This window comes from Aotus nancymaae, unplaced genomic scaffold, assembly GCF_030222135.1.
Source record: "Aotus nancymaae isolate 86718 unplaced genomic scaffold, 86718_ANA_hifiasm-v0.15.2.pri h1tg000014l, whole genome shotgun sequence".
Lineage (NCBI taxonomy): Eukaryota > Metazoa > Chordata > Mammalia > Primates > Aotidae > Aotus > Aotus nancymaae.
This window is the reverse complement of record NW_026988425.1, coordinates 112,368,342-112,394,021: the sequence shown is the minus strand read 5'-3', so window position 1 is coordinate 112,394,021 and position 25,680 is coordinate 112,368,342. Positions and strand designations below refer to the sequence as shown.

The 25,680-nt window shown below is 43.9% G+C and overlaps 1 protein-coding gene across 2 annotated transcripts in view; it reads right to left on the bottom strand.

Annotated features, from left to right (window-relative positions):
* The window catches only part of IGF1R (insulin like growth factor 1 receptor), a 320,134-nt gene that overhangs the window by 283,146 nt on the left and 11,308 nt on the right, over window positions 1-25,680 (bottom strand). The window contains exon 2 of one of the 2 annotated variants that reach the window (XM_012438639.3): window positions 25,143-25,256. The exons of the other annotated variant lie outside the window; for it this stretch is intronic. Within the exon in view, the coding sequence (XP_012294062.1) occupies window positions 25,143-25,256 (114 nt within the window). The remainder of the gene's footprint in view (window positions 1-25,142; window positions 25,257-25,680) is intronic. 2 annotated transcript variants of the gene reach the window in all.

The following is a 25,680-nucleotide window of genomic DNA, read 5'->3' as shown; positions in this document are numbered from 1 at the left end:
CCACACGTGCTCTCTCAGCACATACAGGGTCTCCCACTGACTGCCTTTCTCCTTCTACTCTCTCATCTGCAGCATCCCAGGGGCCAAATTTTGCTCCATTTAAAAAGGAAGGAAAGAAAGGTCCCGTCCTCATCTGGGTAAGCTTTAGCCATGTTTGTATAACATTCAGAAAAGGCCATAAAAGATCTTCACTGAGGGCTATGCTAAGTATTAAGTGTTATTCAATAAACCACAGCGTGGAGGTTGCCAACTGACGTTTAGCTATAACCTGGAAAGAGTACTGGTTGAATACATCTTTTCTTCCTATTTCAATTTCTAGGTATCAATTTATATTCATCAGCCCCCACACCCCAACTCTCCCATTAGCAAGCATAAAACAAACCAAAAAAAATCACAGAACTACAGCTGTAAGACACAACCAGAGTAGGTGGCATATTATGATAAACAAAGATGACAATACAACATTTTTCCAGCTGTGATAAACATATTCAAGATCTATCAGAGAGGCTGCCAGAGCTAAAACTGAAAACTATGAAAATTGCAAGTGGCTCATAACACACGAGTTTATGTCTTAGAAGCTTTTATCTTTTAGGCAGAAGTTGTCTCACGAGGAGATCATTTCCTTACCTTTTTAAAATTTGAACTTTTAAAGTTGTCACATGTTGAGGCTGTGACACATCCAAGGGGATTTAACATCTGGCTGAGGGTTGGACTGAGACAGCACAGGCACATGGTCCAGCTCAGAGGACCAGCTGGAGAAGACAATTATCACTCAGGGTAGCCCTACTAAGCCTCCAGGAGGATCCCAAAATCTACGCCGCCAGGTAGTTAGGACACTCACATTTCATTACATCTCAAATATTGTGAACAAGTGATTCAATTAACAGCTGCCTCAGTGTCTCAGAGATCAGAAGAAATTAAGAAGAATGGTGAATTATGTCCAGATTTCCAAATATCCATGTCTTCGTGCCCTTTCTTGGCTTCTGAAACCATCTGTCTTCCTTTCCCAACTTAAAAAAGAAAAAAGGAAAACTTTAAACAATAAACCTTGCCATCCAACTGTGACTGATGAGATGTGGTTGCGAAATGGGCTTTTCAGATGCACTTATATAAAAGGATACCCACTTGATTGCAATTCATAACATCCCTAACATCTGAAGAACTTCAACAATGATTTTCTCAATAAACAAAACTGTCGTGTATTACAATAAGCTGAGCTAAGATTACCTCATCCCTTAAAAACCAATGGCTATAAACAAGTTGTAACACAACTGGGCAATGCCCACACAAGCAAAAGTCCCCTTGCAAAGCCCAGGAGACTTCCCAGCAACTTCCTGGCCTTCTGAGCAGGAACAGTCCCCAATTATGGAAGTAAAGGAGAATTAACAGAATTGGAGAACATCAGATTGTGAAAGACTCGGAACAGAACACTTTACTTTTAGAATCCTAAAATAAACACAGCCAGACCACTTGAGGAATCCCAGAGGTGTATCCATGGAAAAGCACTATATGTGCTAAGTCACACACCCAAACTAGTCAGATCTGTCCTAAAACCTTTGATATCAACCCCATTTCACCTCTTTTGATGAACACCTACTTATGCCATGCACTTTGCCAGATCCTATGGAAACAAAAAATATGTTTCCTGCCCTTAAAGAATCCCTATAACAACAGAAGGAGAAAGGGAGAGAAACCAATAATCTCAGCACTGTGTGATCAGAATATTTAGCAGTGCATGCGAGATACACTGTGAGGTAGGGAGGTCACTGATATGAGGGGTTAATCAACTCTGGGGAGAGAAGTGGTGCCCGGGAGCCTGCTCCAACTGAAATGCATAGCAAGGAAAGTATAACCGCTTATCACACTTGAGACCCAAATAAGGCAGTAAAAAGCAAGGTCGGGCGCGGTGACTCACACCTGTAATCCCAGCACTCTGGGAGGCTGTGGCAGGCGGATCACAAGGTCAAGAGATCAAGACCATCCTGGCCAACATGGTGAAACCCAGTCTCTACTAAAAATACAAGAATTAGCTGGGTGTGGTGGCACCTGCCTATAATCCCAGCTACCCAGGAGGCTGACGCAGGAGAATTGCTGGAACCCGGGAGGCAGAGGCTGCAATGAGCTGAGATCAAGCCATTGCACTCCAGCCTAGGTGACAGAGAAACATATTAGTTTTTGTGTGCGTAGGGAAAATGTAAAAACGTAGACAAGCTCTTCAATTAAACCTCCAATATTTTTAAATCAGCTACATTATTTAAAGAGAAAGACTCCTTTTATAATTACGTCTGACACTTTTCCCCATGAAAACATCTCAGAGCATGGATATGCTTCTTCAGTGTAAAGGTTGGTCTCCATGGGCCCTAAAAGGGACACTAACTCACTTTACAGGAACACACTCAGCCAACATGAGAGGGGCAGTCATCTTTCTCCTGGTACCTTCCTAGCTCCTCCTGGAAAACAACTCAGATAACCTAGGAGACCAAAAAGTCCCGATATGATTTATGAGATGGAAATTACTCAAAATCATCTCAAACAAGTTCACCACTGAACGCTTCCTGTGACCAAATAATGGTGGCAGACCCTGGAGGTTTCAACGGTTCTGCTCCACCCACCCTGCTGTTCATTCATGAGTCCTGCCCCTAGGAAGACCCTACGCCTGGGGGCCTAAGGGTGGTGAATTCCTTCCTAATCACTCTCCACCTTACATAGAAAATCACTAAGCTCAAAAGAAAAAATACAAGGACCCCATCCACATGCCACATTGATTTCACATGACCCAATAGAAATCAAAGCATTTCTCCCCTCCACCCACCCATCCTGAAGAGTGACCATCTCCTCAACCACACATAGCAAACCATAATTCAGACGACACCAGAGACAGACCCTAAATTCAAGTTTAGATAGGAACAGAATTTTTGAATCAAACCCACTAACTTATGAATACACACGGTAAAAGTCCACAGAGTTTTTATGAAAGCCATATCATAGCTCCCCCAAGAACAGTCCTAAGATTGGAGCATAAGCCCCCGACAGGGATGGCATCCAATCACCCCAGGCAGGAGTGTCTGCTGCCTCCATCCCTGCAGCCAGGAAACATCAGATGCCATCCAAGGCATCTTCTATGGCTCACATATCCAGCAAATTAAAGTACTCCCTCAATTTAGAGGTTTATCCTTGAACTAACCATTGGAATGAACCCAAATAGGCAAGCATTTTCCTCTCCATAAGGCTGCCCATTACTAACATCCACTGCACAAGACTGCAATCAATGAAAACCTCCTGATAACTATCGGAGTAGTTGGTGGTGAATGCAAAGACTCAGCAGAGAAGCAAGAACAACGAGGTGTGTGTCATGTGCCAGGTAGACATGTGAAACAAGGTACAAGCAGAAAGAAGATACAGCAGCTACCCTCAAGATGTCACAATTAATCAGCAAAGCAGAATCATAAAGAGACAGAATCCTAACATAACCGAAGTGCCATGGAGGCTTAAAGAAGCACAGTTATATATCACTTAATGATGGGGATGCATTCTAAGAAATGCACAGAGAGGTGATTTCATCATTGTGTGATCACAGAGTCTACTTACACTTACATGGCATAGCCTCCTACGCTCCTAGGCTACCAACCTGCAGACCTGCAGTGTGTTACTGCACTGAATACTGCAGGCAGTTGTGACACAATGTAAGTAAGTATGTGTGTATTTAAACATACCTAAACATAGAAAAGGTACAATAAATAGATAGTATGAAGGGTTAAAAAAAAAAAACAACTAGTGCATATGGCCAGACTCACACCTGTAATCCCAGCACTTTAGAGGCCAAGGAGGGAGAACTACTTGAGGCCAAGAGTCCAAGACCAGCCTGGGCAATACAGTCAGATCCCATCTCTAAAAAAATTGAAAAACAAAAATTAGCCGGGAGTGGTGGCACAAGTCTGTAGTTCCAGCTATTTGAGGAGGCTGAGGCAGAACTGCTTGAGCCCAGGAGCTAGAGGCTGCAATGAGCTATCATCGTGCCACTGTACTCCAGCTTGAGTGTCAGAGCTAGACCCTGTCTTTAAAAGAAAAAAAAAAAAAGTATTTGTGTATGGGAGTACTACTATGAATAAAGCTTGCAGGACTGGAAGTTGTTCCTCTGGGTGTCAGTGAGTGGAGAGTGAACGTGAAGGCTGAGGATGTTACTGTACACTACTGTAGACCTTATAAATACTGTATACCTCAGCCTCACTAATTTATTTTAAAATTTCTGGCTGGGCGCTGTGGCTCATGCCTGTAATCCCAGCACTTTGGGAGGCCGAGGTGGGCAGATCACGAGGTTAAGAGATCGAGCCCATCCTGGTCAACATGGTGAAACCCTGTCTCTACTAAAAATACAAAAATAAGCTGGGCATGGTGGCGTGCGCCTGTAGTCCCAGCTACTTGGGAGGCTGAGGCAGAAGAATTGCTTGAACCCGGGAGGCGGAGGTTGCAGTGAGCCGAGATCGCGCCACTGCACTCCAGCCTGGTAACAGAGCAAGACTCCGTCTCAAAAAAAAAAAAAAAAACTTTTCTTCAATAGTAAATTAACCTTAGCTTAATTATAACTTTTATTTTTCAAACTTTATTTTTTTATTTATTTATTTATTTTTTTTGAGACGGAGTTTCGCTCTTGTTACCCAGGCTGGAGTGTTTTTCTAAAATTTTGGTTCTTGTACAAAATTTTCTGTATATTCTTATGCTATAATCTTTTTTCTATTTTTGTTTATACTTTTTAAACTTTTTTGTTAAAAACTAAGACACAAACACACACGTTAGCCTAGACCTACGCAGGGTCGGGATCATCCACGTCACTGTCTTCCACCTCCACATCCGGTCCCAGTGGAAGGTCTTCAGGGGCAGTAACCCACATGGAGCCATCATCTCCTATGATAACAATGCCTTCTTCTGGATACCTCCTGAAGGACCTGCCTGAGGCTATTTTACAATTAATTCTGTATTTAGTAAGTATAAGGAGTACACCCTGAAATAACACAAATACAGTATAGTAAATACATATACTAGTAACATGGTTGTTTATTATCACGTATTAGGTACCGTACACGATTGTATGTGCTACATTTTTATCTGACTGGAAGCACAGTAGGTTTACACCAGCATCACCACAAACATGTAAGTAATGCCTTGCACCACAACCACTATGATATCCATAGGGGACAGCAATGCTTCAGCTCCATTCTGATCTTACGGGACTACTGTTATAGATGGGGTCCACCGTTGACCAAAACATTATGCGGAGCATGACTACAATTAATTCTGGATTTGGATGGGGACACAGAATAAGCACAGCTCTGGCAGGTCTAATAAACATGAAAAGAGAAAAGCAACTAAAAAAATCTGAGAAAACAGATACAGAGGGAATAACACACACAGAAAATACAACACACAATTGAGCTATAATTTTTAATTGACTTGCTGGAAATTATTAAATTACTAAAATTGATTTTTAAAAGAACCAGAAGGCCAGCATAGGTGGCTCATGACTGTAATCCCAACACTTTGGGAGGCCAAAGCAGGAGGACCGCCTGATCCCAGGAGTTCAAAACCAGCATGGGCAACATAGTGAGACTCCATCTCTACAAAAAATTTAAAAATCAGCAAGGTATGGGTCCTAGACTCCCCCAGAGGCTGAGGTTGGAGGATCACTTGAGCCCAGTGGGTTGGGGCTACAGTAAGTCATGATAATGCCACTGTACTCCAGCCTGGGCCACACAGCAAGATACTGTATCCAAAAAAACAAAAAACAAAAAACAAGCAATCAGACAAGCATCAGAGGAAGAACCGGAAGCCTAGAACAGACCAATATCCACGGAAGACTTTTTTAAAGCTATTCAAAATCTATCCATTTTTATAGGCCAGGCGTGGTGGCTCACGCCTATAACCCCAGCTCTTTGGGAGGCCAAGGCAGGTGGATCACTTGAGCCCAGTAGTTCTACACCAGCCTGGACAAGATGGCAAAACCCCATCTCTACAAAATAATAATAATTTAAAAAAAAGTCAGGTGTGGTGGCAAGTGCCTGTGGTCCTAGCTACTAGGGAGGCTGAAGTAGAAGGACTGCTTGAGCCTGGAAAGTCAAGGCTGATGTGGGCCAAGATTGTGCCACTGCACTGAAGCCAAAAAAAAAAAAGTTGTTTGTTTTTTTTTGTTGTTGTTTTTTTTTTTAGGAGTCGCACTCTGTCGCCCAGGCTGGAGTGCAGTGGTGGTGTGATCTTGGCTCACTGCAACCTCTGCCTCCTGGGTTGGAGCAATTCTCCTGCCTCAGTCTCCCAAGTAGCTGGGGTTACATGTGTGTGCCACCATGCCTGGCTAATTTTTGTATTTTTAGTAGAGACAGGGTTTCACCACATTGGCCAGGCTGGTCTCCAACTCCTGACCTCAGATGACCCACCCACCTCAGCCTCCCAGAGTGCTGGGATTACAGTCATGAGCCACCACACCCAGCCAGAAAACTATTCATTTTTCTTTAAAGTGTCAGCCTCCAAGCATTTAACAAGTGAGTTGTTCCAAACCTTCAAAGGACAGTTTATTGCCACACTATAAAAACTGTCACAGAGAAGAAGGTAAAAAGGAAAGTCATTAATTCATTTTACAAAACTAGCCTAGGCCTGACAACGAAATCTGGAAAAGAATGCATATAAAGAGAACTGTAAAGCTATCTCATTTAAAATCAGAGATTAAAAAATCTGAATATGTTAGAAAACCAAGTTTAATTAGGAATTTAAACAGCCACCCACCGAAACCAAAAATAGTTTAACCCAGGAATTTGAGGAGGGATTACTACTAGGTAATCTATTCCTACACCACATTAATAGGTATAACAACATCTGAATCTAAGTGAATGCCAAAATGACAACTGTTAACATTCAACACCCATCCCTAATAAATCATCCGTGAAAACAAGACCAATAATTCTTCAACATGATGAAAACCTCTCTTAAACCAAAAGATGTTTTACGTATTGAGAAATATAGAGGCATTATCATTAATACAAAGAAGGGCAAATATGCCCGTAATCAACATGTGACAATCTGGATGCACAGGCCAAGGCAGCAAGACCCTATGACCAACCCTGCTTCGTTAGCCCAACCCTCATGCCCAACCCACTAGCCACACCCACTTCCACCTCCCACCTTCTAGCCAGCTGCCTGCAACTCAGTTCTGGCCAAGAAAAAGTAGGGGCTGCTGGCTAAGCAGCACTTGCTGACCTGTTATTCTGCCTTTTTGCCTTTTGTCTACATCCCTTCCCACTTCTTCTGCCTGAAACACAGATGTAATTCCTGGAAGTCGTCTTGTTATCATGAGGACAAAAGCCAAAGGCTAAGGATGAAGAAACAGAAGCCAGGAGCCTGGTCTTCACACCCTTTGAGCACCTCACAGCAGTCACAGACTCCTTCCCTCAAGACCACCTGAACTTTAGAAAAGTCAGCCCCTGTTGGCTTATGCCCTTATTAGGCAGGCTTTCCGTTATTTTCAGCCATTTATATTCCTAAATCACACGCACCTGATGGTGAATAAAGACATATTTTGTACCAGAAAAATGGAGACCAAATTATCGTTATTTGTCATGATTCTCAGCACAGAAAAGTCAGGAGAATCAACTGAAAAACTATTATTATTATTTTGAGAGGGAGTTTTGCTCTTGTTGCTCATGCCTGTAATCTCAGCACTTTTGGAGGCCAAGGTGGGCAGATCATGGGGTCAAGAGATCAAGACCATCCTGGTCAACATGGTGAAACCCCATCTCTACTAAAAATACAAAAAGTAGCCAGGTGTGGTGGCGCACACCTGTAGTCCCAGCTACTCGGGAGGCTGAGGCAGGAGAATTGCTTGAACCAGGGAGGCAGAGGTTGCAGTGAGCCGAGATGGCACCACTGCACTCCAGCCTGGCAACAAAGCGAGGCACTGTCAGAAAAAAAAAGAAAAAGAACAAATTTAGCCAGGCATGGTGGCACATACCATTCATCCCAGCTACTCGGGAGGCTGACGTGGAGGATCACTTGAGCCTGGGAGGTCAAGGCTGAAGTGAGTTACGATTGCACCACTGCTCTCCAGCCTGGGTAACAGGGCAAAATCCCGTCTCAGAAATTTAAAAAAAATTTTTTTAATTTAAAAAATAAATTAAAAATATAAAAGAAACAATAGGAAATAAAAACTCCTTCTACGTTAGCAACAAAAAGTGTTCATTAACCAGGAATAACCCAAAAGGAAAAGCATACAACCTCCACGACTTCTGTGACTTCTTCATAGACAGATAAAAGTTGAGTACATGGAGAAACACAAAATGACCTTGAATGAGTAATTCAAATATTTGGAAACGTTTTCCCTCAAACCGATTAAACAATCACAATCAAAATCTAATGGATTTTTGTTTTCTTTTTTGAAAGGGTATCGGAGAATTGCAAAAACAAAACAACACACGAACACACAAAGTTCACCTGAAGTGACGCTGCTTCAATTTTTTTTTTAACCTGAGTGGAGATTCTTCCTAGAAGATATTAACATGTATAATGAAGCTACAATGTTTAAGACAAAATGAATTTACCACAAACAGAAGGAAGATCAGTGAAAAAAGGCAGCTTTAAAATAGAGCCTCTACGCTGGGCACGGTGGCTCACGTCTGTAATCCCAACACATGGGGAGGCCGAAGTGGGCGGATCACCTGAGGCCAGGAGTTCAAGACCAGCCTGGCCAACATGGGGAAAACCCGTCTCTACTAAAAATATTAAAAAAAAAAAAAAAAAAAAAAAAAAACTAGCTGGGTATGGTGGTGCATGCCTGTAATCCCAGTTACTTGGGAGGCTGAGGCAGTAGAATCGCTTGAACAGGGGAGGCAGAGGCTGCAATGAGCAGAGATCATGTCACTGTACTCCAACCTGGGCAACAGAGTGAGACTCTGTCTCAAAAAAAAAAAAAAAACAAAAAAAACAAAAAAAAGCCGCTAATATAAAAGATATTGTAAGATAATCCAGTCAAGAAAACAATAGCACAATGTGGGGAAACTGTATGGTCAACAGGAGAAGGTATCTTACTTAAGTACAAATAAATTTTAGAAGTATTAAACAATTAAAAGAAAAACAAGAAATCAATATGCATGATTAACTGATTTTGACTTGTGTATAAACTTACTAAGAGAATTAAAGATCATAATGAAGTGACTGTTATTCTATATTAAAACGGTAACTTTTTAATGCTAAAATTGCAAGGCTCAATTTGTGTTCAATTCTGGTGGAGAATGGGTGACAGGCACTGCTTCTGGAAGCTGAAACTAAGAGTTTACTGCAAAATATTTTTGCAATATTTATCTAGGATCATGCACACTTACACAATTCTTACTCCTTACTTTCCACTTTTAGGAATCTAGCCCAAAGAATTAATCAGAGTAGCATATTAACAACAATATACAACGATTTTATCACACTATTTTTAATGGTCAAAATTGTAAAATGGGCTGGGCACAGTGGCTCACACTTGTAATCCTAGCACTTTTGGAGGCTGAGGTTGGCAGATCACTGGGAGTCAGGAGTTTGAGATCAGTCTGGCCAACATGGCAAAACCCCCTCTCTACTAAAAATACAAAAATTTGTCAGGCATGGTGGCATGCACCTGTAGTCCCAACTACTTGGGAGGCTGAGGTAGGAGAACTGCTTTAACCTGGGAGGCAGAGATTGAAGTGAGCTGAGATCACACCACTGTACTCCAGCCTGGGTGACAAAGGGAGACTATGTCTCCAAAAAAAAAAAAAAAAAAAATTGTGAAATTCCTAAACTGAGTATTTTTAGAATAATTTTAATAATTTCATTAAAGATCATATTCCAAGTGATAAAGATATAATGTCTGGGTAGAAATTCACAATATGATGCTAAATGGGAAAATGAGGTTTAAAAACTTGTGGATGTAATTTACTAATTATTTTATTTTTAAAAAATATATAGATACACATACAAGTTTAGGTGGAAAAAATCTCACAAAAACAACAAAATACTAATGGTTACTTTGAGATTAAGGACAATTTTTCTTTTTCTTTTATAGACAGAGACAGAAAACTATTTTCTAATTTTCCCCAATAATCGTTACCATTATAATTTGAAAAAGCAATACACACAATAAGATACTTGTAGTGTCAGGCAGCAGGCAAATGTGTTCCTCAGCAAAGGTTCAGTGTTTGTCATAGCTGCACATTATTTTTAAAAAGGTCAAATATGTGAAGTCATTCTAGTGCTGTGTGTCCACGTGATTGTTGAATCAATAAGAGCCATCTGAATGCATTCTATAGACCTCACATACAGGAAGCAATGGGCTCTCTGGAAGGGAAGTAACTGGAAGGACGAGGAAGCCTAGGGTTGATACTGATCTTGGAACTCTAGAGGCCTCCATTTCTTTAATGTACATTTGTAGAACACCCACCATATGCAGGTATCAGGCATTCAAGAGTGAACACAGTTCTCTTGCTTTCACGGAGCTAACAAACTTTTTTTTCCTTAGGTGATTAGTTGATATTTTATTGTATTAAGTTCCAGGGTACTAATAAAATCAAATAAACACAGAACATCAAAGTTATCATTTGGGTCACAATGCGGTGTTCACTTCTGTGGTGGCATTAAGTTCTTTCATGTTGTTGGGTAACCTTCACCATCATCTATCTCCAGAACTTTCTCATCTTCCCACACCGAAGCTCTGTGCCCATGAAACACCGACTCCACCTGCCCTTCCCCACCCAGCCCCTGGCAGCCTCATTCTACCACTGTCTCCATGGATTTGCCTATTCTAGGGACCACACAGGAGGGGATTCTTACAGAATTTGTCCTTTGGTGACTGGCTCCTTTCACTCAGCACAGAGTCCTCAAGGCTTGTTTCTCCTCCAAAATCTTATGTAAAGCAATCATGACCACCGTAGTTTTGCCTTTTGAGTAGGTCTAATCACGATTTGATAAGAAATCCTGTTTCAGTGCAACAATCAGATTTCTGGTAATTATTTTAAAATATGTCCCACTCTCCCAAAAAGCTGAGACTTTATCGCTATGATTTTTAAAGACACAAATTTTCCAGAACTTATAGATAGCATTAACATTTCAACTATTCAGAGGCTACCTCTCATTCACTCTGCCAATGAATCTTGTCTAAATCCTTAAGACAATTTCACTAGACAAGAGAAACATGGCTGTACATTTTTTTCCAATCTTTTTGTGGAAAGTTTGCTGGCGGAGGAGAAAAAGGAACTTGCTAGATTTCCAGAGGGAAAAAGATGCTGGCTTCAGACATGCAAAATACAGAGCCTGGCGCAGACCTGGTGCTTATCAGGTATTTGCACGATAACTATTTCGCAGAATGAACAGCAGGCTTAAAAAAGCAGTTGCCCATCTGCTCATTCAGAGCACTCAGCTCCCAAGAGCCCTACACCATCAGCAGAAATTGGGAAGATTCCTTCACTGCCAAAGGTGAAGCTAGGAGTGTCTGTGACTGTAGAATACGTACCCAGCATAGGGGAATCCATCGGTCACCGCCCCATTCAATGCAAGTGCAGGTGTTTTCAAAGATGATCTGTAATGCTGCTAAGAGTTAAGTCTCTGTGCTTTTAAAAACAAACAAAACAACTAAAAAGCCACTGCCCAGGGATTTGATCCTTTTCTTTCCATTTCTATTACTGAGAGTGCCTCTAGAAGACTACAGCTAAGAGAGCTGTTATTTTCCTACTAGAAGAGCAGCTGAGGAAAGGTAAAACAGAGAATGATCATCTATTTACTGTACAACCGCTAGTCCGCCATTAAGAGGAGAAGTATGCAAACAAGAGCCTCCAGAAGATGACTATGGCACCAGTACATCAATTAACCAAATAGTGTAATGATACACACAGTGTCACTGACATGCCAGTATATCCATCAGCTATAGAGTATAAAACCATGTGTGCTCCAAAAGAGTTCTAAAATAATCTCCGAGAATGCTAGGTGGCGTAGCATCTTATCTCTATCAGTCCAGCTGCTTGGAAGGCTGAGCAAAAAGGATCACTTGAGCCCAGGAGTTCAAGGCTGCAGTGAGCCATGATCATACCACTGCACTCCAGCCAGGGTAACAAGGCAATATACCTCATTTCTTTAAAAAAGTAAAATAAAATAAAAAGATGTTCCCATGTGACAGTCCAGGCTACTGTCTCCATAGAAAACTTACTGAGCTAGGCAGCAAAGGCTGGACATTAGAAATCTCACCCAGAAACATTTCTGTTAATCCTTACGAAATCACTGATCAAGTATCACCAGATATGCTACTTCAACTTTCTGGGAACCAGTATTTAGGAGGAAAAAAAAAATCCATTCACCACAAATAAAATGATTCTTGGACCAAAATGAATTAACCCAAGTCAGAACTATTTGAGTGGCCAAGACATGATCATCCTATAAAGCTGGAAGGGTTTTTGTGTGAAAATTTTGTGACTCTCATCGCAAATGAGACCAGAATTTTCGAAGAGAAGAAATACGATGTTTAGCATGGAAGTATTTGAACTTTAGGCACTTTTGCTAACCTACATCTTTTTTTCTTTTTTGGAAACAGAGTTTCACTCTTGTTGCCCAGGCTGGAATGCAACAGCGCAATCTCGGCTCACGGCAACTTCTGCCTCCCAGGTTCAAGTGAATCTCCTGCCTCAGCCTCCCAAGTAGCTGAGATTACAGGCTTACACCACTGCATCTGGCTGATTTTTGTATTTTTAGTAGAGACGTGGTTTCACCATGTTGGCCAGGCTGGTCTCGAACTCCTGACCTCAGGTGATCCGCCTGCCTCAGCCTCCCAAAGTGCTGGGATTACAGGCATAAGCCACTGCGATGGCCCACATTTTTTTTTTTTTTTTGAGATGGAGTCTTGCTCTATCGCTCAGACTAGAGCGCAGTGCCGTCTCAATGCAACCTCCACCTCCCAGGTTCAAGTGATTCTCCTGCCTCAGCCTCCTGAGTAGTTGGGACTATAGGCACACACCACCACGCTGGCTAATTTTTGTATTTTTAGTAGAGGCGGTGTTTCACCATGTTGGCCAGGCTGATTCGAGACAGGCAAATCACTCCTGACCACAGGTGATTCGCCTTCCTCGGTCTCCCAAAGTATTGGAATAACAGGCGTGAGCCACGGCACCCAGCCTGACCTACACTTTTATTTATGAAAAGAGTTGCAGGAAAACATGAAGACTGCCAGTCCACCGTTCTCTTGGTTACTTTGGATCTTTCCCCTTTGTTGCAAGAATCATACATATTCCCATTTCTTTTACAGGCAAAAATGAAATTTGTGCCCAAATATGTCCTTTAAAAATAAACATTAAGCATTATGAGGGCAACAATTGGCATTGTGGAAAATGTCTGTGCACGCTGGCTACTCACTATTGCTTGGATTACATTAATATACACACCATAAAGCTAAGAAAGAACTTAAATTTTAGCCTCTGCATTTCTGTGCTGATTAAACTGCAGGTCTTTCCACTTATCGCCTTCAAACCGCCTGTCCAAACAAAAGGATCTCAATAATTCCATTGAAATAACCCAAACAAGAGACTAAACTTGCAAAGCTATTTTTTAGATCTCAATAGTGCAACAACAGGAAGTAGAACTTCTGGGATAGGGATTTTGCTATTTATTTTTTTTTTTCAATGGCCGCTTTTAAGCAAGAGAGAAAAAAGTCTACAGGCATTACAAATCTTGGAAGCTATGAATCAGGAAGTGGGAAGTGGCTGATCCTGAAATGGCCAGCCTGAAAATCCTGGCTCTTTTATGTAGTCAAGTCTCCGAGGCCAGGAATTTCAGAAATCTCAGGCATTTTGCATTATTTTCTGAATCTTAAAAGAGCTGAGACTTGAGAGAAAAGAGAAGGGCCAGGATACATGAACCAATAAGGAAGCCCCCAATCTCTAGCTCCATGCCCCACCACCACACAAACCTTGCCCCCATAACTACAAGCTCAGCTGGGATGTGCTCCTTACAAATGGGGTTTTGTTTACAATGCTGCTATGGAGAGGGGGGTGAGAGCCCAAGGTTTCTGCAGACAGAGCCTGCCCCAGGCTTCAGCTTTCTCATTCTTTCCCAATGTTGAATCTGGAATGGACTCGAGACCCTAAATATTTCACATCTCCAAACACCCTACAGTTGATTAAAAACAATGGTCACTTTTGTTTTCAGGAAAGACTACACCTGATTTTTGCCAAGTCTAAGTAAAATGCGAAGACCCACACAACGAACCTACAGGAATGCTTTCAGGCATGCAGATTTGGAGGGGGACACTGCTCTCTTTTGAGTAAATGGAGATTTAGTAACAGAGCAGAGTTCACTCTGCAAAGGCTGCATTTGCATCAACGTGAGACACCAAACAAATGCCTGCACACAGGAGTCTACTATGCAGATCGAGGGAAAAGATGGCACCTTTATCCTTCCAAATAGAACAACTCAATCGAAAACCTCTCATTCCAAACTCCCAAGGGTCCCTACGACAGGATGCTACTGGAACGTGTGAAATATTTCCAATTATTTTCTACAGAAATTAAAAATACCAATTCTATCTGCAGGTCATGTGAGATAACAGGTTTCAAAATGCATCTTGGCCAAGCGAGGTGGCTCAAGCCTGTAATCCCAGCACTTTGGGAGGCCAAGGTGGGTGGATCACGAGGTCAGGAGATCAAGACCATCCTGGTCAACACAGTAAAACCCTGTCTCTACTAAAAATATAAAACATTAGCCAGGGGTGGTGGCACACACCTGTAGTCCCAGCTACTCAGGAGGCTGAGACAGGAGAATCCCTTGAACCCAGGAGGCAGAGGCTGTGGTGAGCCAAGATCACACCACTGCACTCCAGCCTGGGTGACAGAGCAAGACTTCGTCCCAGAAAAAAAAAAAAAAAAAAGTTATGTTGATTGGGGGAGGAAAGTAAAGAAAAAATAGAAGAAAATAAAGTCATTTCTTGTGTCAGCTGTTGTAATTTGGGAGGCCTTTTTTCCAGTGTCCTTCTAAGTGAATCTGCCATAATCAAATGTAGTCAAATATAATTGCAATGTGCAAAAGCATAGGGATGACCTGCAAGGGAGATGCCACCCGGAACCCCTGGGACCTTCTATCTCTTCCACCAGACATCCACTACCACCTCCCCAAAAAGGCTCAGGGTTATTTCATAAACACCAATAACCTCCTGTGTGTTTCTTTAACTTAGCACAAATAAGAGAACCAATATGTAACCAACTTTTTTTTGCTCTTAAGAACTAACCATACCTCTTAGCCCGGCCTCTACGGACAGGAAAACCATCCCCTGTTTGCCGTCAGCCTCATCCCCACTACTACCTAAACAAACCTTCCTCTCCAGCATTGCCTCTAGCCCCAACATACATTTTTAAAGTTCTGCCGCCAAGACCACCCCCTCATCCAGCAGCAGATATAATCCTTCTGATCATCTAAGCACCTCCTCCAGGAGACCTCCAAGATCCTTCTAGCAAAATGATCTCTTCCTCCAATTCCAGGGCTCTTTCCCAGGGTGCTCACTCTATCCTCACTCATAAAAGCATCTGGTCCCATTCCACAGCTGTGCACGCCTTATCTTCTCAAAGACAATGTAAGCTGTGTTTAAATCAGGGGCTGCATTTTACACACCTTAATACCTCCTGCAGGTCCCCGGACATCCAAACACTCCAATTTGTCTCTGTCTCCAAATCCTACAAAGCTAAATTCTCTCTACCCAGCTCAGCTCAGCATCCCTGGGCTCCGATCTCCCTCATCTGCCTCCTCTGTTCTGCAGTAAAAGAAACACCAATCACCCCCACTCTGCTGCCCACTGTGGCCAAATCCAAATGGCACTCTCAGCCCATGCTCTTATCAGTGCACTGGGGGCAGGCCTGGCATCTACCAATAACCAGAATGCCCCTCCGAGCTTTGTGCAGCCTCCTTGCCAGGCAGATGGCCTCCGGGGCCAGGCTCAGCACAGGAAGCTGGAACACAGAGCTGACTGCACAGCCTGGGGCAGACACACCTCAGTTTCCACACCCACCTGAGAAGGCTGCCCAGAAGACTGAGGGAAGTGAGTGTTTCACCCACTGCCCTAATGGGAAGTTAGTGTTTCACCCACTGCCCAAAGCCTAGAAGCAAAAGATTCCAATGTTCCCACTCAGTGTCCTGCCCTGTCACGCTCTGTCCAGATATCTAACCCTCTCCTTTCTCTGTCCATCAAGCACTAAGAATTCATAACAGCCAGCACATTATGCCCCTCAGGGCAACCATCTAACAAAGCCAAAGAAAAGGTGGCACATGGCCTTCAATTCAAAGCCCAGGGTGGCAAGAAAAGGGTCACTAGTTCCCTGAAAATAATTGGCATGCAAAATTCAAACAGGTAATTGGGGTGGAGTTCACGGAACAAAAGGAAAGGGAAAGCCTCACACGGGTTTGTATCCTCTTCATTTAAGCACACTGTCTTCAGGCAGCACAGGTTCCAAGGTGCATGTTAAACACCCCTGCGCAGGTTTCAGAGCAGCAGATAAAAGGGGCTAACCAGGCCCTCAGGAAGCCCAGCTCACACACGCAGGGAGCCAAGCCGGTGGAAACCTTAAGCCTGCCTCATCTGTCTCCAAACTGCTCACAGGATTAACAGGAAAGCTTGATCGATACCGATTTTACAGTCATGGGAGTGACTCATCACGAAATTCTACCCAGCTTAAAGCTCAGCTGTGAACAGAAACAAAACAACATAATAGCAGGGTCAGATTTAAAATAGCAAGTATGACTGGTAAACAGTTAATGCTTATAAACAATTAACAATCACCTTCCCAGCCTTCTGGATTTGCTGGGAGACGAAAAAGTACCACTAAGGGCTCTGAAGGGGGCTGCAGCAGTAAGTCTGTCTTCCGTGGCAACCCCTTCCAACTCACTGATGCTGGTGTCAGCTTTACAAAACAGACCCTGGGGAGGGTCAAGAGGAGCTGCTTTTAACTGAATTGCACACATCTGATGAGTACATGCTCACTGAGGAGGGGAGAGAGGAGGAATGTACTTCCACAGAACAGAGTTTTCAAAGAGTGAAATTTAAGATCTCCTGGAGTGTAACTTCCCTCTATGTAGCTCCTGCAGAGTTTAAAATAAGCAACTTATTTGTCCTAAAATGGGAGAAATGGGGTCATATAAAATTTCTCAATAACTGAGTTCCTCTCAAACTGCATTCACTTCAAGGAAAGCAATAGGGTGCTCAGAAGGCGCACTGCACATTTCAGGCATTTGGTTAAAGAGGCGAATGTGCTCAGTGCCATCCTGAAGACATGTACTTTTAAGTACTGGATTCCAAGTAAGTTTTAATAATTAATCTGTAACCAACTCTCAGACCTAGCCAAGAACTTCCATAGAGAGTGCTGGTCTTGAGATCCCTTCACTATGGCATGCTGCTCCACTGTTATGACTGCATGACTGTGTCCCCCAAATTCATATACTGAAGCCTCAAACCCCAAATACCTTCAGTGGTATCTGAAGGTAGGGCCTTGGGGAGGTAATTAGGTTGCGATGAGGTCCTGAGGGTAGAGCCCCCATGTTGGCATCAGTGCCCTTACATAAAGAGGAAGAGACCAGAGCCCCTTGCTCTCTCCATCCTGTGAGGACACACGACGACACATTTGCTATCTGCAAGCCAAGAAATGAACCCTCACCAGAAACCAAATTTGGTCAGCACCTTGATCTCAGACTTCCAGCCTCCAGAAAACTGTGGGAAACATAAGTCTGTTGTTTTGGCCCTCAGTCTACAGTAATTTGTCACAGCAGTCTGAGCTAAGACATCCATACAGCCCTATAAGCGCACCAACACAGGGAAGAGCCACACCTCTCATCATGTGACACCACCTCCTGCCTGACAACCAGGCAAAACAAGCACACACACAAAAAAGGCAAAAGGGGAGGATGAGAGTGATCATTCGTGTTTGCTTTGGAGGTACAGAGAAAATGCAAGTCCAACTTCCAGGCACAGACCAGCTGCCAGCAGAAGGCTCCTTCCCACAGGACCCAAACCAAGGTGAGCTACTCTCTGGGCGGGACAGAGAAAGTGCCTCTAGAAGCCAGACAGGCTCGGCCACCTCAAAGTCTTGTTTGGAATCCAGCAGCAGGTCCAGGCCTGAGCCCTGGCACCTAGTTAAACCAGAGGATGACAACTAAGCAAAGGAAACCTGCCCCAGAGAGTATGTGCTGGAAAGGCAGGCGGCTGGGCCTGGCCTTTGACATGTGGCATGCAGCCTTGATCTCAAGCAGCGCATCCCTCCAAGCTTCCTCACCTGTAAGGCAAAGCTTCTAGCCCTTTTCTACTTTTAGGAAGCTCAGACACTTGCCTGCAGAGGTCAATCCCTTTCTTTCAAGGGTTCCCCGCTCTGTAATGAAAGAGTCCATTTGCAATAAAAAATTGAGCTGTCAAAACAAATGAAAAACTTCCAGTATAATCATAATCAGTGAGGGAACGAAACATCTAAACAAATCTGTCTTCTGGAAAAATAAGAAAATGAAAAAGCAATTACACGTCACATGGCTGATTAGCAATAAATTTCATTTGTAACTACAGTGGCATGAGAGTTTGACTCCTGCCTTGCTTTCCTTGAAAGAAGAACATTATGTGCAACATTGTCTCTCGTTATGGAAAACCGACCTATTCCATGTGACTCAGCTCAAACCTCTCCTGACCTCACACTTCTCCCGCAGTGATCCCAAGGTACCTAGGACCGCCCTCGGCAAGGACTGGACTTCTAGAATTTGTCTCCCCCACTATTCTACATGCATACTCGCATAGTTGAAACAATCCAGAAATAAGCTTTTTAAAATTGTGGTAAAATATGCAAAACAAAGAATTTAACATTTTAATCCTTGTTAAGTGTACCATTCTTGGACAATTCACAATGTTGCTCAGCCATCATCACCATCCATCTCTAGTACATGTTCCCAAACTGAAACTCTGTACCCGTTAACATCAATTCCTCATTGCTCCCTCCCCCACCCTCTATTCACCCCCCTCACCATTCTACTTTCTGTCTCTATGGCTGTGACTAATCTACATACCTCATGTAAAAGGAATCATGTAATATTTGTCCTTTTGTGACTGGTCCTTTCACTTCGCATGTCTTCAAGGTTCATAGACACTGTAGCAGATGATAGAATTTCCTTCCTTTTTAAGGCTGAATCATATTCCATTGTACAGATAGACCATATTTTGTTTATCTACCCATCTATGGATGGGCCCTTGAGTTGCTTTCACTTTTTGGCTATTTTGAATTATTTGCTGCCATGATAAAGTGTACAAATATCTGTTCAAGTCCCCGCTTTCACTTCTTCTGGGCATACACCCCAAAGTGGAATCGCTGGATCATATGGCAATTCTATGATGAGTTTACTGAGGAAGCGCCGTACCATCTTCCACAATGGCTGTGCCATTTTTGAGTCTCGCTAGTGAGGCACAAGGGTTCCAATGTCCCCACATCCTTTCCTATACTAGTTATCATCTGGTGTTTTTGGTAACAGCCATACCAATGACTATGAAGTACCAATTGTGGGTTTGACTTCCATTTCACCAATGATTAGTGACTTTCAGCATCTGTTCATGTGCTTATTTGCCTCAAAGAGTAAGTTTTACATTCAAAAGAATTAACTCCTCCTCCTAAGAGACCTCTCATCACAGTAGCATTGTTAAATTGGTTAGTCTGGGCTCAAAACACTTTTTTTTTTTTTTTCAAATACCACCATAGGCAGTATTCCCTTAGCAAGACCACTGAAGCCCATCTACCAAGTTGCCTAAACAGGTCTAACCTTGAATTCTCATCTTAGGAAGGCCCTGTGCAATCCAGGGAGCAGAGCAAGAGAGTAGCTCCTTCTTGCCATCCTGCATCAAGCGACATACTGCAGCTGGCTTCTGACCTGACCAAAGTCTTCTCCTGCTCTGGCAGCCGGAGGGCCTGCCCCAGCTGGGGACGCTCATCCCTGCAAGCAGCCATCAACCTACAAAGGGCACAGGTTCTTAGGTTTCCCCACCCTCAATTTAAAATACCCTAATTTGTTTTGTGGACACTTAGATTCCTGTTTTTCAGATCCTGTGCCCTACATTTTGGCTGGAAGCATAGTCCCACTCACACTCCTCATGCTCGTGACCAGACTTTCCCAGAAGGCCAGGTGACTCCCAATTACCTACCTCTCCTTGGAGAAGGAAGAGACTGAAGGACCAAGGGACACACACAGTTCACACTGATATGTGAATGATCCATGACCAAGGCCTTCTCAAAAGGGCTTTGGAATCCAGGCAGATGCAGAGTCAGGAGGGAGCTGTGTTGCTATCCCCAACGGAGTGCTTATGAAACTCTCTCTACATAAAACGAAGCTGGTTCCTAACTCTGCAGTCAAAAACTGGCAAATGTAGCTAGGAGCAAAACATCTGAATCAATGCACATCCAAAGGGTCCCCCTTTTTTTTTTTAAAGAAAGTAACTTCTAACGTGTATTTCCTCTATCTTTATCAACAACAGTTATCAGCGAACTCCTAGTGCTCATGATAAGTGCTAGGTTCTAAGAAATGTGTACATACTTGCTCACGAACACTGGTTAACGATCCTCTGAGATGGGTGGCGTTATCTTCCATCTTACAGATGAGGAAAGGAGGGCAGAGAAGGTAAATAATATGCCTCTGGTACAACCCAACAATAGACTTCTAATTCTCTAGGCTCTAACCCTAGTAATCTCAGAAGGGAATGGAGCCATCAGACAAGATTGGGGGAAAACGCAGAAGGTCTGCTTTCTAGTTGGAAAAAACAGAAGACTGTCTAAAACCCTTGAACCCTGCTTGCGTGCTCCAACAGGTGAACATAACTGAAAATTCAGAATTCACTCTCCTAATAGCAGTAAAGTATTACAAAAGCCCACAGGCTAAATGATATCCCCCTCCCAGGAAGTCTCTTCCATTACTGTGTTTTTTAACGTTATCTGTCCAGTGAAAACAAACAGTTACAGTGGCAGAACAGGCAGCACCCAATGAGTGGCACTCATCGTGGGCTAAGGACAGGCAATTGCTTCTCATCAAGAACCACAATGTGTCCAGTCAATTTACAAACATAAATCAATACAAGCTCAAAAGCACCAGTAGCAAAGCCCAGACTTGGATGCAAAGTTGGCATCTCTTTTTAAACAAATCATTCCTCTCCACTTGCACGGTTAAGGACTAGAAAGAGCCCTGCCAGGATGGCCAGCTCTGCAGGATAGCAGGGGCCTCCTCCCTCTCCCAGCCTCAGGAAGCCCAAGGCCACGGCACCAGCCTGGCCCACCCAGAACCAGCCTCGGGCTCAGTCGGCCCAACTCAGAAAAAAGCAGGGGTCAGTCTCCAGCCTGGACGCCTCTAAAAGTCAGAAAGCAGTGCCCCAAAAGTGAACAGCAAGAGCGCTCACCTGAAAAGGTTTCACCTTTCAGAGGAGAGGAACACAATCGGAGGGCGTATTACTCCATGGGTTTCAGCGCTACCAGACACCCATGATGCCCCTAATAAAGGTGAGGCTTCCTCCACTTTTCTAACATCCAGCTATTTAAAAAGAAAAGAAAAAAAAAAAAGCTGAACACTGCAGTTTCCAGAGAACTTTGCTATGTGAGTTGCCTCACTGCAGGTTTGCTCCCCTAGCTCGCTCCATTCCATGCCTTCAGTGTGCCGGGTATCTCCTCTGTGCTACTGCCCCGAGTCCTGCCTCTCCATCCACTAGGTCCGCCCTCTTGACAAACCACCCCGGGCCCACAGCTCCTCTGGCAACCCAGCCCCTCACACTGAGGACCCGTCTCACCAGTCACCTCCCTCGGCTGGGCCAACACGTCCAGTCCATTCCAGCTCCCCTGGTCTCAGGCCTAGAGACAACACATCCCTCCCTGAGCATCTATCTCTGTCCCTCAATCCTGACTCCATCGAGAGCCCAGAGAAGCCTCCCCAGAACATCCTTCTCAGCAGGTCCACTGCAATGCAGCGAAGGTTTCAGAGCTCCCCATTCTCTAGGCAGCAGTCAGTTCCTTCCCACAGATTCTGATGCCCTCTCCACTCCATCAGGGCCCACTGCCACCCACACCACACATGGTCCCTTCCTCTCCCGGGGAGCTGCCCCTTTGGATCTTGAGAGTCAAATATTCAGGGCACCCTAAATCAGACATCCTCCTTAAACCTTCTCAAGCCATTCTGCAGCTCCGTGACCCGACTGCCTACAGCCCACACACTTCTCTGGTCAGCATCCCATAACTTAGCACTGAACACATAGCGGCTGTTACTCTCCACCAGTAGTTGACTTTTCCCAACCAGACAGTAAGCTCCTTGAGGAGAAAAAATAATAATAATCATATTCTTATGGTCTCCATGAAGCAGACACCATTGGAGGCCCTCAGAGCTAGATGTCAGAAACAGGGTTCCACACTCTTTTGTCACCTCCCCGTCCAACTTGCCCTCTGCAGATATGGACAAGACCTTGAACCAGTCAGCCTAGTTAATCTAAAAAACACCTCTCTTCACAGAGAAGGTAGGTGGTTACTTCGTGGTTTCAACAGCTGACCTGAGACTCAGACTTCTGGGTTCAAACTTTCACTGTAGATGTGCGCAAAAAAAAAAAAAAAAACTTCCTCAACCACGCACAGTGGCTCACACCTGTAATCCCAGCACTATGAGAGGCTGAGGTAGGCGGATTGCTTGAGGCCAGGAGTTTCAGACCAGCCTGGCCAACATGCCAAAATCGCATCTCTACTAAAAAATAAAATTAGCCAGGTGTGGTGACACACACCCATGATCCCAGTTTCTTAAGAAGAAGCTATTGTTTATATATTATATGCCCAAGAATTGTTTGAACCTGGGAGGCAGAGGTTACAGTGAGCTGATATTGCATGACTGTACTCCAGCCTGGGCAACAGAGCAAGACTCTGTCTCAAAAAAATAAAGACAAAGGCCGGGCGCAGTGGCTCACGCCTGTAATCCCAGCACTTTGGGAGGCTGAGGTGAGTGGATCATGAGGTCAAGAGATCAAGATCATCCTGGCCAACATGGTGAAACCCCGTCTCTACTAAAACTACAAAAACTACACAGGTGTGGTGGTGCACGCCTGTAGTCCCAGCTACTCAGGAGGCTGAGGCAGGAGCCTTGAATAGCTTGAACCCGGGAGGCAGAGGTTGCAGTGAGCCAAGATTGCGCCACTGCACTCCAGCCTGGCAACAGAGTGAGACTCTGTCTCAAAAAAAGAAAAAAAAAAACAAAACACCCTCTTCAACAGGCAGCAATGCCTCAGTGTTGTGGGGAGGAAGGACTGGAGGCCCCAAAGAGTGCCCACTAGGGCTACCCACCATGGGGAGGAGGAAAAATGAGAAAAGCATCCATTTATTGGGTGCTTTCTATTTGCCAGTTCTACTGGGCAGCTTGGATGCATTATCAATTGCTAATTCTGACAGCATCCCTGCTAGAGCAGGGTTATTCCAATCACAGGCAGACACACCGAGACCTGGAGTTCCCTTTCCAACATGCCTCCATGCATGGGAGAGGGACACGGTGAACTGTTTGAGGGGACGAGGCTTCAAAGGATGCCCTGCACATGTGCAAACCCCACGGAGAAAAGCAGAACAAAGGCAGGCCACACTGTCCAGGTAGGTTCACATCCACCTGGTTCAGCATTCACATGGGAATTTCACAAGATGCTTTTTTACAAGCTGCTCTTGAAATTAACATTCCAGCTTCAAATGGTGATGTTTACATTTTCTTCAAGAAATATCCCACCCCACTCCTCAGGAGAGGAGACTTTAACAATAATTTCTAAGGTGTTACAGTAAGTTCAGGAGTCCCCTTTACACTAACCTAGACAAGTAAACTGTCTTCTGTCCAGAGGTAGGGAGCTGGCCTCACCATCTCCAAGGGCCCCACCAGGAGACTGTAAAAGGCCTTCACCAGCAACCAAAGCCAGCAGGGTTGGGGAGGGTGCTTAAGTGGTATGAGACCTTTAAGACCTTGCGACTGTCCCTGACAAGAGGTAAGGCAGAAGTTTACAGCCCTCACCAAGAAAACAATGCAAGAAATAGAAGCCAACTTCCATATGTGGTGATTCTGCTGGTTCCAATCACGGCTTCCTAAAAACTCCATCTCTCTCTCTCTCTCTCTGTCTAGTGTCTTGAGATCTGAAGGCTGGAAGGGCCTGTGAAATAACCTAGGACCACCCTGTTACTCACAGCAGGTGTGCAAGCACCCACCCAGCTTTCTGAGGTGCCACCCTGGCCCTCTGCATCAGGCCACTCCCAAGACCACCAGGCAGCTGAGTCCAGCCTACAGATGCCTCCTCCTTAGGTGCCCAGCTCCACAAAGGTTTAAAAGCACACTACAGGGCCGGGCGTGGTGGCTCAAGCCTGTAATCCCAACACTTTGGGAGGCCGAGGCGGGTGGATCACGAGGTCAAGAGATCGAGACCATCCTGGTCAACATGGTGAAACCCCGTCTCTAGTAATACAAAAAATTATCTGGGCATGGTGGCGCATGCCTGTAATCCCAGCTACTCAGAAGGCGGAGGTTGCGGTGAGCGGAGATCGCGCCATTGCACTCCAGCCTGGGTAACAACAGCGAAACTCCGTCTCAGAAAAAAAAAAAAAAAAAAGCACACTACAGACATAAATCGGTGCCAATGAATTAATCATTACATCATATCTATAAGGAACTTACTGAACAAAGTCTCCATCCACAGGGATGAAGTGATCTTGACACAAGGCCAGACTCACAAATGACCCTTCCAGGAGCTGAATTTTTTTTTATTTACCTCAATGTGCAAAAAGTCTAACAATGAGTTTAAAGATAATTTTATTGTTTTCAAGTTCCATGCAGCAGTAATTTGTGTGGTAAAATGTTTTGGCTGGCAGAGGTGCAATGATTAGATGAAAATAAATTTGTTGTACAAAAAAAGTGTTTCAAAGTGAATGCATGGTATCCCTTTAAGACGTCTTCCATTTCTTCGGCTCCTCCTATATGCCAGGCACTGGACCACGTCCTGGGAATTCAAAGATGACCAAGGTACAATTCCCCTCCCCAACGTCAGGGGAAAACAATATTGGGGAGATGCCCATATACAGGTATAGCAAGAGACCACAGGCGCTCAAGTCAGCGCAACCAACCTGCATGCAGAATCAAGGCCAGAGAGAGGGTGAAATTGCAGCTAACTCTTAAAGGAGCTTGCCAGAGGGCAAGCTGGTAGTATTGTTTGCTATTCCAAGCAGAGGGGCTTCCACCTGCCAAGACAAAGAGACAAAAATGAGTATAGTCTGAGAAGTTGTTCAGAACGTCTGGGAGGAAGGGAGGCTGAAGTTCTCTCTCAGACAGCCAAACAAATGATTTCCAAATTAAAAACAGTAAAAGGCAATCATAGGGAAACTGACATGTAAAACTGAATAACCAGCTATATATTTTGTGTAATCTCAGCAAGATTGATTCTGAAAATATCAATAAAACATGAAACGTAATACATAAAATTATCTAACAAAATACAGTGTGGAACCTAACACCAATTATGGATGTATTTATTCTTATTCTCTATAAGTATTTCTGGCTGGTGAGTGCATCTTAACCACATAGAATAGCCCAAGGGAACAGGTATGAGCATGATAATTAAAGTGTTACTACCTATTTAAATAGAGCGATGGAAGGTAAATCTTG